This window comes from Mya arenaria, chromosome 17 (genome assembly GCF_026914265.1).
Source record: "Mya arenaria isolate MELC-2E11 chromosome 17, ASM2691426v1".
In the NCBI taxonomy this organism is placed as follows: domain Eukaryota; kingdom Metazoa; phylum Mollusca; class Bivalvia; order Myida; family Myidae; genus Mya; species Mya arenaria.
In genome coordinates, this window is record NC_069138.1 from 13,558,446 (window position 1) to 13,571,514 (window position 13,069).

General features: G+C 36.4%; 1 protein-coding gene across 4 annotated transcripts in view; it reads left to right on the top strand.

Annotated features, from left to right (window-relative positions):
- LOC128224223 (uncharacterized) overlaps window positions 1–13,069 on the top strand; it is a 130,368-nt gene that overhangs the window by 96,860 nt on the left and 20,439 nt on the right. For all 4 annotated transcript variants that reach the window (XM_052934012.1, XM_052934014.1, XM_052934013.1 and 1 more), the window contains one exon: window positions 12,478–12,657. In XM_052934012.1, coding sequence (XP_052789972.1) covers window positions 12,478–12,657 — 180 coding nt within the window. The remainder of the gene's footprint in view (window positions 1–12,477; window positions 12,658–13,069) is intronic.

Consider the following 13,069-nt stretch of genomic DNA (forward strand, 5'->3'; position numbering starts at 1 on the left):
ATCAACTAATTTGCAAAAACTAATTATCGATGTCGAAATTAATTAACACTGGGAAAGTGATTCTGAAATTAAAAAGCTAGAAAAAAAGCTATCAGAATATTTCTGATACATTTGAGAAACCAGAAAAAAATAATCAAAGTCTCATTGATACATTGAAAGAAGCCATTTCACAAAATATCGCAAGATTTTCACTTTAATTTAACAGTTTGTGGAGTGTTTGCAAGTAAATAGGTTCTGAGGCCTATTATCTGTTAAAACTTTGTTTAATGTTTACAAACATTGGAATTAAATCAGTGTTAATCTGCGACTAATTCTCGTTTTGTGTACATTAACTGAACAGACTATAGGGTTAAGAATTTCAGAAAGTTTACAACATTACAATTTATTTAGGTAGTAATTCTTGTCCTCAGGTTTTGTAAGATCGGAATTGATTAGAGTGAGTTAGCAAATTTTTGACAAGTAAGAAAATACAAGATCAGTCCTGTATATTATTTTAGGCTGTAACCTAACTTTTTAATACAGGGTAATTAAGGGAGCACTAGGTACTCGAGAGGTGGTACGTGGTACACAGAATCTATATATCATTTCATTATTCAGTATGCACAGTCTGAAAATAGTTTCATATGATTTGTTACATTGGGTAAAAAATATCTAAGGAGTACATGTATTGGACAGAGGGAGGGGAACATCATGGGGAAGTGTGTGTGGAGGGGGGGACTTCACCCTCATTTTTTTGCATGGTATCCTTAAATGAACATAAAACAGAGATGCTACATAGCTCAGGGTGTGTATTCACAGAGGTGCTACATAGCTCAGGGTGTGTATTCACAGAGATGCTGCATAGCTCAGGGTGTGTATTCACAGAGGTGCTACATAGCTCAGGGTGTGTATTCACAGAGGTGCTACATAGCTCAGGGTGTGTATTCACAGAGGTGCTACATAGCTCAGGGTGTGTATTCACAGAGGTGCTACATAGCTCAGGGTGTGTATTCACAGAGGTGCTACATAGCTCAGGGTGTGTATTCACAGAGGTGCTACATAGCTCAGGGTGTGTATTCACAGAGGTGCTACATAGCTCAGGGTGTGTATTCACAGAGATGCTACATAGCTCAGGGTGTGTATTCACAGAGATGCTACATAGCTCAGGGTGTGTATTCACAGAGATGCTACATAGCTCAGGGTGTGTATTCACAGAGATGCTACATAGCTCAGGGTGTGTATTCACAGAGGTGCTACATAGCTCAGGGTGTGTATTCACAGAGGTGCTACATAGCTCAGGGTGTGTATTCACAGAGGTGCTACATAGCTCAGGGTGTGTATTCACAGAGGTGCTACATAGCTCAGGGTGTGTATTCACAGGGATGTTACATAGCTCAGGGTGTGTATTCACAGGGATGCTACATAGCTCAGGGTGTGTATTCACAGAGATGCTACATAGCTCAGGGTGTGTATTCACAGAGGTGTTACATAGCTCAGGGTGTGTATTCACAGAGGTGCTACATAGCTCAGGGTGTGTATTCACAGAGGTGCTACAAAGCTCAGGGTGTGTATTCACAGAGGTGCTACATAGCTCAGGGTGTGTATTCACAGAGGTGCTACATAGCTCAGGGTGTGTATTCACAGAGGTGCTACATAGCTCAGGGTGTGTATTCACAGAAGTGCTACATAGCTCAGGGTGTGTATTCACAGAGGTGCTACATAGCTCAGGGTGTGTATTCACAGAGGTGCTACATAGCTCAGGGTGTGTATTCACAGAGGTGCTACATAGCTCAGGGTGTGTATTCACAGAGGTGCTACATAGCTCAGGGTGTGTATTCACAGAGGTGCTACATAGCTCAGGGTGTGTATTCACAGAGATGCTACATAGCTCAGGGTGTGTATTCACAGAGATGCTACATAGCTCAGGGTGTGTATTCACAGAGATGCTACATAGCTCAGGGTGTGTATTCACAGAGATGCTACATAGCTCAGGGTGTGTATTCACAGAGATGCTACATAGCTCAGGGTGTGTATTCACAGAGATGCTACATAGCTCAGGGTGTGTATTCACAGAGATGCTACATAGCTCAGGGTGTGTATTCACAGGGATGCTACATAGCTCAGGGTGTGTATTCATGAAGTCTTCAGTAATAGTTTTAGACTCAGGTTCAGAAAACTGAAATCTTAAATGTTTCAAAATATCTATAATATAACTAATTTTGACAAAAAGATGTGAGCCTGATTGTAGATCAGATTATTTATATCATATAAAGTACTTTAGATTATATTTGCACCTGTTATAACATTCAGTTTACAAAAAAATGCTTGTCTGAGCATGTCAGTCTCAAATTCAAGACATTTGTGAATACGGACCTAGTGGATTTTAACTTGAGTAAGTTGGTACCCAATGAAACAGCCTAAGGTCAAGAGTCACAGGTCTGGCACTTCAGAAGTCACAGGTCTAGCACTTCAGAGGTCACAGGTCTAGCACTTCAGAGGTCACATGTCTAGCACTTCAGAGGTCACAGGTCTATCACTTCTGAGGTCAACTGTCTGGCACTTCAGAGGTCACAGGTGTGGCACTTCAGAGGTAAAAGGTCTGGCACTTCTGAAGTCAAAGGTCTGGCACTTCTGAGGTCAAAGGTCTGGCACTTCAGAAGTCAAAGGTCTTGCACTTCAGAAGTCAAAGGTCTAGCATTTCAGAGGTCACATGTCTAGCACTTCAGAGGTCACAGGTCTATCACTTCTGAGGTCAACTGTCTGGCACTTCAGAGGTCACAGGTCTGGCACTTCAGAGGTAAAAGGTCTGGCACTTCTGAAGTCAAAGGTCTGGCACTTCTGAGGTCAAAGGTCTGGCACTTCAGAAGTCAAAGGTCTTGCACTTCAGAAGTCAAAGGTCTAGCATTTCAGAGGTCACAGGTCTAGCACTTCAGAGTTCACAGGTCTAGCACTTCAGAGGTCACAGGTCTAGCACTTCAGAGGTCACAGGTCTATTGCTTCAGAGGTCACAGGTCTAGCACTTCACAGGTCTAGCACTTCAAAGGTCACAGGTCTGGCACTTCAGAGGTCAAAGGTCTGGCACTTCAAAAGTCACAGGTCTGGCACTTCTGAGGTCAAAGGTCTGGCATTCAAGTCACAGGTCTGGCACTTCAGAGGTCACAGGTCTGGCACTTAAAAGGTTTGGCACTTCAGAGGGCAAAGGTCTGGCACTTCAAGAGGTAACAGGTCTGGCATGTTAGAGGTCAAAGGTTTGGCACTTCAAAGGTCACAGGTCTGGCACTGTTGCTATGAGCCAAATTATGGACCCTCAAAAAGAGGGCGATGCAATTAAACCCTCTTCATCCTCTGTATTATACCCAAATCCTGCTTATTAGTTTAAATTATACCATTTTCAGAGTCTGACTTAAACAAAAATTATAAATTATGATACATTATCAACAGATTTAACCCTGAAATTAGATTATAGTGAAATTGCCAGCCAGTTTAATCACCTACCAGCCTTCAATAATATATACACTTAATCAATATGATTGGTAGTTTACAATGAACAGTCATCTGATACATCATAATGCTGTTCCCCTGCATGCTAAAAACAGGTCATCATCTAAGACACTTTAAACATACAAGATTTTACCAAATATTTTCTTACCATTAAATATATATTGGCAATAATATCTGCTATTTACTGTTTAATTAATTAATTTTTATAAACTAAAATCATCAAATCATACAAGTGTTAAACCTCCATAGGTGGTAGCTTTTTTTTTTTTACACATATTCCCCCCCCCCCCCCCAATGTACCAAACTGTTCCAGAAACGACAGGTGGAAAAAATATTTGGATTGAATTATCCAGGAACATTTTATAATTACAGAACCCTGAACTTCTAGAAAATAAACACTATCATTCCTATTGTAATTGGTAGAAATTGAACAAATAATTGTTCAGAGTTGCACAAATTGTAATCTTTAAGGCTTTTCATATTTGGAACACCTGTGAAATGGTTTTTTTATATATTGTTGCTGAACCAATTGCTGAATTATAGCAGGAACTTTTGTAGGAAAGTTGATAGCTTTATTGGAAGGCAGAGGTATCGTGGCGTAAGTTGCAATCATTAAGCATTTGCAGAAAGAAAATTATGATATCATTTTCAGGATCATCTTAGTGTGCAAGCCTACATCTTTACCTACTGAGTTACCTACTGTGCTAGTGTGCAAGCTTTTATCTTTACCAACTGAGCTTTTTTGCAAGCTTACATCTTTACCTACTGCGATAGTGTGCAAGCTTACATCTACCTGCTGAGCTAGTGTCAAAGCTTACATCTTTACCTACTGCAGTAGTGTGCAAGCTTACATCTACCTGCTGAGCTAGTGTCAAAGCTTACATCTTTACCTACTGCGGTAGTGTGCAAGCTTACATCTACCTGCTGAGCTAGTGTCAAAGCTTACATCTTTACCTACTGCGGTAGTGTGCAAGCTTACATCTACCTGCTGAGCTAGTGTCAAAGCTTACATCTTTACCTACTGCGGTAGTGTGCAAGCTTACATCTACCTGCTGAGCTAGTGTCAAAACTTACATCTTTACCTACTGCGGTAGTGTGCAAGCTTACATCTACCTGCTGAGCTAGTGTCAAAGCTTACATCTTTACCTACTGCGGTAGTGTGCAAGCTTACATCTACCTGCTGTGCTAGTGTCAAAGCTTACATCTTTACCTACTGCGGTAGTGTGCAAGCTTACATCTACCTGCTGAGCTAGTGTCAAAGCTTACATCTTTACCTACTGCGGTAGTGTGCAAGCTTACATCTACCTGCTGAGCTAGTGTCAAAGCTTACATCTTTACTGACTGAGCTTGTTGTTTACATGCTGACAATTTCTGCTCACTGAACTAGTGTGCAGTCTTCGTCGTACCCGGGACAGGTAATTACTGTTTCGGGCAAGTCGAAATTCCCAGGCGGTTGCCCGAATGGGCAAGTACATTTTTCCGAAATTAAGATCCCTCTGTTTGCATAATTTCTTCAGCATCAATTCACAAATCCTGATTGAACGTTATTATAATATTGAAATATTGGCTTTCGTATATTTACGTAGGAATTGGTTATTTTGGGCAAGTAAAGCTGTTTTGGGCAAGTGGTTTTCTTCAATTACTTGCCCGAAAGGACAAGTGCTGAAAAGAAATTAAGGCAAAGACTGAGTGTGGTAGCTTACATCTTTATAAAATGCACTAGTATGCATTTTTAACTTACAACTCTACCATAATTATGAACTGGCATGAAAGCTTACAGCTCTACCATAATTATGAACTGGCATGAAAGCTTACAACTCTACCATAATTATGAACTGGCATGAAGGCTTACAGCTCTACCATAATTATGAACTGGCATGAAAGCTTACAACTCTACCATAATTATGAACTGGCATGAAAGCTTACAACTCTACCATAATTATGAACTGGCATGAAGGCTTACAACTCTACCATAATTATGAACTGGCATGAAAGCTTACAGCTCTACTATCTGAACTTGTATGAAAAGTCCATCACCTGAGTAAGTTTGCAAGTCCACCATTAGAGTGAGTTTGCATGTCCACCATTAGAGTGAGTTTGCAAGTCCACCATTAGAGTGAGTTTGCAAGTCCACCATTAGAGTGAGTTTGCAAGTCCACCATTAGAGTGAGTTTGCATGTCCACCATTAGAGTGAGTTTGCATGTCCACCATTAGAGTAAGTTTGCAAGTCCACCATTAGAGTAAGTTTGCAAGTCCACCATTAGAGTGAGTTTGCATTTTTAGTCCACCATTAGAGTGAGTTTGCATGTCCACCATCTGAACAACCTTTAAATACAGCTTTTTAGGCTTATTTGACACCAAAGAAGTTGTTTGTTTAATTTGAGGCTGACTAGGTTTAGTATAAATTAATGCATTGTATGAATTATTTTTGATAAAAATGGCCATTTCTTAATCTTTTTGAAGTCTTGTCAATTAATGACATTTTGATGAATGAAAATGAATGATATGTTGGTGAACAAACATTTAGTTATCTTAATACAGTGTTCAGGAGGTTCCATATAGTCTATTGCCAAGATTATATTATAAACAATTGATGGCTACATGTCTATAGTGAATTATCACTATATTCCCTGTGTTCCATTGAAATATCACAGCTGATTGGTTGTACAGAACCACCACCGTGCTGAAATGATTCTTTGTAATGATGCTGAACATCTGGGACGATCATGCATTTCGTTACCTTGGCCCAGGGACCAAGTACCTTTATCTCCCCTCCTCCCTCCTACACACCCTTAGTAACCCCCTACCCTCCCCCAACACACACCGACCCCGTCCTTCAACACCCCTACCCCTCCCCCAACACTACTATTTCTAAAACTATGAAACACAAAAACGAAAATAAGCCGAACTATATATAAATAAATGAGACAAATTTGAATCGTTAATTTAAAACACATTAACAATTGAATTCAAGCCAATTTAACTAGCATTTCTTGAATATTATGAAATGATGAATATGCTTAAAATTGCTACAATAATGTAATAAAATGTTAATTTGAGAACTTTTATTAATTTAAAGTGTTTGTAAAGTATTTTATAAGAGCTATATAATCTATTAAACAGATACTTCAATTTCCTACTTGAATTTGTTTACTTCTTTCTTAAAGGGACCAGACACCATTTTGGTCCCAAAATCGGCAAATACAGTTTTTATCTCAAAACAAGCCTAGAGATGTCAACGAGACCTAGTATGAGGCCAATTATACATCATATCACATGATTAAAATAATAAACACAATTATCATGTCTCAAATCATATCTCAGCTGAGTTTCCCTTCTAAAAATAGTGCACAATGGTTTCCCAGTTTTAAAAAGCTTGGAATGGTCTTTCCCAACAGCTTGCAAGTCATGTGATCATTTCTCACACTTAACAGTGAACAAGGTTGGCATCTCGCCTTATATATGAACCTCTAGCTGTTCCAGGGAGGTAGATTTTGATCCAGAGAGGTAGATTTTGATCCAGAGAGGTAGATTTTGGTCCAGGGAGGTAGATTTTGATCCAGGGAGTTAGATTTTGGTCCAGAGAGGTAGATTTTGGTCCAGGGCGTAGATTTTGGTCCAGGGAGGTAGATTTTGATCCACGGAGTTAGATTTTGGTCCAGAGAGGTAGATTTTGGTCCAGGGAGGTAGATTTCGGTCCGCAGGGAGGTAGATTTTGGTCCAGAGAGGATGACTTGGGTCCAGAGACGCAGATTTTTACAGAATGTGCATATTCCACAAAATCTTGAGTTGTGCATATTTTTGTGTGTTTTTAATAGGTACACTTTATATGATATTTTGTAGTTATTTATCTGACCTTAATTCCTTAACGTTTTAGGTATTTACTGATGGAAAACACTTATGATTACTCTTAACTAATGTTTCTTGTTTAAATTTTACATTTAGCCATAATATGAAGAAATAATATAAATATGTATCCTATTATATGTGTGTATATATATTTAGCATGTGATGGGTGAGTACAAATAAATATACCAACGTTATTTTAAACTTACTGGATTTTTCCTGGTAGACAACCCAATTTTGAAAAATGGGGAAAATGCGCCAAAAAATGCAAAAGACGCATGATTTTGTGTCGTAAGCAATGTAATACATCAGTGAGTAAGATTCAAGGCATTCAATTTTGTGTGAGTTTTTGACAATTTTCTTCTTTACTAACAATGTATCATCTGGTGTCTAGTCCCTTTAACATGATAATATATTATGATTCTATCATGTTCACTGATTTACACCCATCATAAGATTTTAAGTAATGATTCAAGATTGTTAGAATTTACTTGAAGAAATAGATGGATTGATGCCACACAATCGCATTACCATTTATTTTTTGTAAGTATATACTAACTTAGTTTTTAAGTGGTCTACATTTAATTGAGTCAGCTACCAATTTACTTGACCAGTCACTGTGAACATCTAACAGTTCACCGAATTAAAGTCACTAAAGGCTGACTTTTCACAAATTTTAACATGTTCACTCCAAAAATGCGTAAAGAAGTTTATGTTATAATAATTCATAAAGCATCTAAGTAATTTCCTAACTTAATTCACTTTCCTTATTTAAATCTCATTGTGTATATGATATAAAATCTTAATAATTTCTGAAATACATTATTTTCATTCACCTTTTTAAAAAAAAAAACATACTTTAATGTTAAAACACACTTATATTTATTTTTTTATTTGACTATGAAAATTTTAAGAAAGTGACTAAAATAGGTAAAGAAATGACTTAAAGCTGCACTCTCACAGATTGATCGTTTCGACAACTTTTTTATTATTTGTCTTTCGTTGAATAAGTCAATTTTTGTGTGTAAGTCTGGAAACTAGTGATATAAGACTGCTAGCAAAAGATCAGATCACAATTTATTATATTTAAATTCGAAAATTGATGTTTTATGGCTAAAGTTTAACTAACAATGGAACTTTTCGCCAGTTTTTAATACCAAACATTTGAGATTTGTTCTATGGTTCATTATCCATTATGACCAAATAGATGGCATTGATGCCAAAATCAGCGAATTCTGTGACATCTTTTTTTAAAAAGTGTCAAAACTGAGAATATGTGAGAGTGCAGCTTTAAAAAGTTTTTATGAATATGGGTCCCAGCCTTAGCATCCCTTTGTGGTACCCTTGTATAGAATGTGTGTAAAGGTTTTACAAAAAAACAGGAAGTTATTCAAGTGGGAGCTGTCAGAAGATTTTGCCAGATCAAAGCTTGGGTGTCTGTTATAATTTTTGGGCGTTTGTTTATATTTGGGCAGGTTGTTTTTCTGGAAAATGCCTGGGGGCAGATATATCAATCATAGACCGGTCTTTAACTGGCAACTTGAAAAGAAAACAGAGCAATATGGAATTTGTCAGTAAAGAGTTGAACCTTAGGTGAACGTCTTGGTGATTGAAGATGATTATATAGAAAAAAAGTTGTTTAGTTATGTTTTGTCTGATTATCTTTTTCTCCCCGAAAACCCATCACTATATTGTTAGGGTATTTTTTAGCGTTAACTTTTCCCCATGCAAAAAAAAAAAAAACTGGAAATTTATCCAAAATGGTGAAATGGTCAGAAACTTAATATTAACAGCCAATTGTATTAAGTGGATAAATTCTCTGTAGGTTGGAAAACAGAGCCAAACGGTATTTCATACCCCTGAGGTGGTTGTCCTATTTCACCCAAGTTCACTAGAACAAAGCTTCAAATTGGGAAAAAACATTATGATAAATTCCTTATATTAAGTAAATAGAGAGGTTGTGAAACATGTTAATAGAGAGGTTGTGAAACATGTTAATACAAAAATATGTGAAACATGTAAATAGAAAGGTTGTGAAACATGTTAATAGAGAGATTGTGAAACATGTTAATAGAGAGATTGTGAAACATGTTAATAGAGAGATTGTGAAACATGTTAATAGAGAGGTTGTGAAACATGTAAATAGAAAGGTTGTGAAACATGTTAATAGAGAGATTGTGAAACATGTTAATAGAGAGATTGTGAAACATGTTAATAGAGAGGTTGTGAAACACATTAATACAAAAGTATGTAAAACATGTCAATAGAGAGGTTGTGAAACATGTTAATAGAGAGGCTGTGAAACATGTTTTAGTAGAGAGGCTGTGAAACATGTTGATAGAGAGGCTGTGAAACATGTTAATAGGGAGGTTGTGGAACATGTTAATAGAGAGGCTGTGAAAGATGTTTTAGTAGAGAGGCTGTGAAACATGTCAATCGAGAGGTTGTGAAACAATGTTAAAAGAGAGGTTGGTAAACATGTTAATATAGAGGCTGTGAAACATGTTAATAGAGAGGTTGGTAAACATGTTAATAGAGAGGTTGTGAAACATGTTAATAGAGAGGTTGTGAAACATGTTAGTAGAGAGGTTGGTAAACATGTTAATAGAGAGGTTGATTAACATGTTAATAGAGAGGTTGGGCGACATGTTAATAGAGATGTTGGTGAACATGTCAATAGAGAGGTTGGGAAACATGTTAATAGAGAGGTTGTGAAACATGTTAATAGAGAAGTTGTGAAACATGTTAATAGAGAGGTTGTGAAACATGTCAACAGAGAAGTTGTGAAACATGTTAATAGAGAGGTTGTGAAACATGTTAATAGAGAAGTTGTGAAACATGTTAATAGAGAGGTTGTGAAACATGTCAATAGAGAAGTTGTGAAACATGTTAATAGAGAGGTTGTGAAACATGTTAATAGAGAGGTTGTGAAACATGTTAGTAGAGAGGTTGATTAACATGTTAATAGAGAGGTTGTGAAACATGTTAATAGAGAGGTTGGGCGACATGTTAATAGAGAGGTTGGGCGACATGTTAATAGAGATGTTGGTGAACATGTCAATAGAGAGGTTGGGGAACATATTAATAGAGAAGTTGTGAAACATGTTAATAGAGATGTTGGTGAACATGTTAATAGAGAGGTTGGGAAACATGTTAATAGAGAGGTTGGGAAACATGTTAATAGAGAGGATGTTAATAGAGAGGTTGGGAAACATGTTAATAGAGAGGATGTTAATAGAGAGGTTGGGAAACATGTTAATAGAGAGGATGTTAATAGAGAGGTTGGGAAACATGTTAATAGAGAGGATAATAATAGAGAGGTTGGGAAACATGTTAATAGAGAGGTTGGGAAACATGTTAATAGAGAGGTTGGGAAACATGTTAATAGAGAGGTTGGGAAACATGTTAATAGAGAGGATGGGAAACATGTTAATAGAGAGGTTGGGAAACATGTTGATATAGAAGTTGTGAAACATGTTAATAGAGATGTTGGGAAACATGTTAATAGAGAGGTTGGGAAACATGTTAATAGAGAGGTTGGGAAACATGTTAATAGAGAGGTTGGGAAACATGTTAATAGAGAGGTTGGGAAACATGTTGATATAGAAGTTGTGAAACATGTTAATAGAGATGTTGGGAAACATGGTAATAGAGAGGTTGGGAAACATGTTAATAGAGAGGTTGGGAAACATGTTAATAGAGAGGTTGGGTAACATGTTAATAGAGAGGTTGGGAAACATGTTAATAGAGAGGTTGGGAAACATGTTAATAGAGAGGTTGGGTAACATGTTAATAGAGAGGTTGGGAAACATGTTAATAGAGAGGTTGGGAAACATGTTAATAGAGAGTTAAGAGCTAGAAAAAGGTCAAAACAATATATGCATATGAATAAATTTGATGAAAACATGGTGTTTAAAGTCATCATTGTCAAACATCATATGTTTCTCCAATATTGACGTTAAAAGGTTCTAGTGACTCACAGAATTTCAAGTTTCAAGGAGTGGGGTTGGGGGGGGGTGGGGGTAGGGAATTAGCTTGTGGATCCAATTGGTGCACAGTATTTCTGATATTTAACAAAAACAACTCAAAATAAAGGTTTTTTGTTAATACAAGGTGAAATAGTTTAGTTTCAATCTACTATTTGCTGAGGAAGTATTGTGAATTTATCATTTTTATCAACACATTGACAATATGTTATCTGATTATAGACTTAAGCTATCACTCAAAACAACAGGGAATTTAATCTTTCCCGATATTTTGTCACCATTTTATCATTCGAATATTAGGATCTTAATCTTTTCTGATATTTTGTCACCATTTTAATAGATAGGTTAATACCTTTAAGGCGAGTTATTTAAGGAATTTAAAGCAACTCCCTGTGGATATTATCATGTCCAAGGTCTAAAAGCTGCATCGCGCGATTTTAGACCTTAATAAATCAGACATATTTATTAAAAAGGTTAATTTATCATTAATAAAAAATTCCATACATAATCTATTTTTTTTTTGTAATGAGTTTTAATTTCTTCCAAACTTCCTTGTTGAGAACTCAGTTAATGTTAATTGACAACAGCATTGTTTATCTTTAAAGCTGCACTCTCAAAATATAACATTTTTACAACTTCTTTATTTTTTGTCTTGGAAAGAGCAATTTTTTGCATTGTTTTTTGCAAACCAATGATATAATATTGCTGACAAAAAATCAGATCTAACATTTTCATATTTCCTTTCGAAAATTAATGTTTTATGGCTTAAACTGTTACTAACGGTTTAAGAAATTTGCATAAAACATCAGTTTTTGAACTTAAATATAAAACTCTGCTATCTGCTTTTTTGTCATCAGTCTCATATAACTGGTTTCCATGGATTTTCACAAAACTTGGCTCGTTCCAAGACAAAATATAAAAAAGTTGTCAAAACATTAATTTGTGAGAGTGCAGCTTTAAGATCTCTGTATTAAAACATTTGCGCATTTTTATAAGACAAGAAACTGCCAAAAAGTTGTCCCAAAAGGGGATTAGAATAACAGTCTGAATAAAATGTCAAGTTAAAATCATAAAATGATTATTTTCTTTTCTTTTTATTGTATGTCTGGAAACAGGAACAACTAAATTACTTTATCTAAAAAATTGCTATTTATCTCTTTTCAGACGCTTCTTCGAATGTGGGACTGTTTTCTATTGGAAGGGCCGAAGGTTTTGTTTCGATTTTCCCTCGCAATTCTCCAACTTCATGAAAACGACATTCTGCAGAAATGCGACACGATGGGTGTGATGAAACACCTGAAGGCGTGCACGAAACTTACGTACGACGTTGATGGGCTCATGCAGGTGCCGCGTATAACTTTTTACATTTTAAATGTGTGGAATACGTCTTCTTCTACTTGTCTGTTTTCAAAGAATCTATTTTTAGAAATTGCCATAAACTTTGTGTTACTGTTGACATCAGGCAAAATCTATTTTTAGACATTGATGTTTTTAAAGATTTTTGTTGCTATTGACATCAGGCAAAAACTACATTGGATCAATATTCGATTGATAAGCATTTAAAAGACCTACGTCTGTCGGCTGTTTAATGACTCAGCGTTAAATATTCAACTGTTCAATCAATGATAGTAAACACCATGGAGTCTTATTTCTCCCACCTCAGATAAGTAGATCCAAAAAATTAACCATGCTAGAAATTCTTATCTTGCCCACTGGCAAAGACAAAACACCCGTATGGAACTCCTTTTTAATGGTC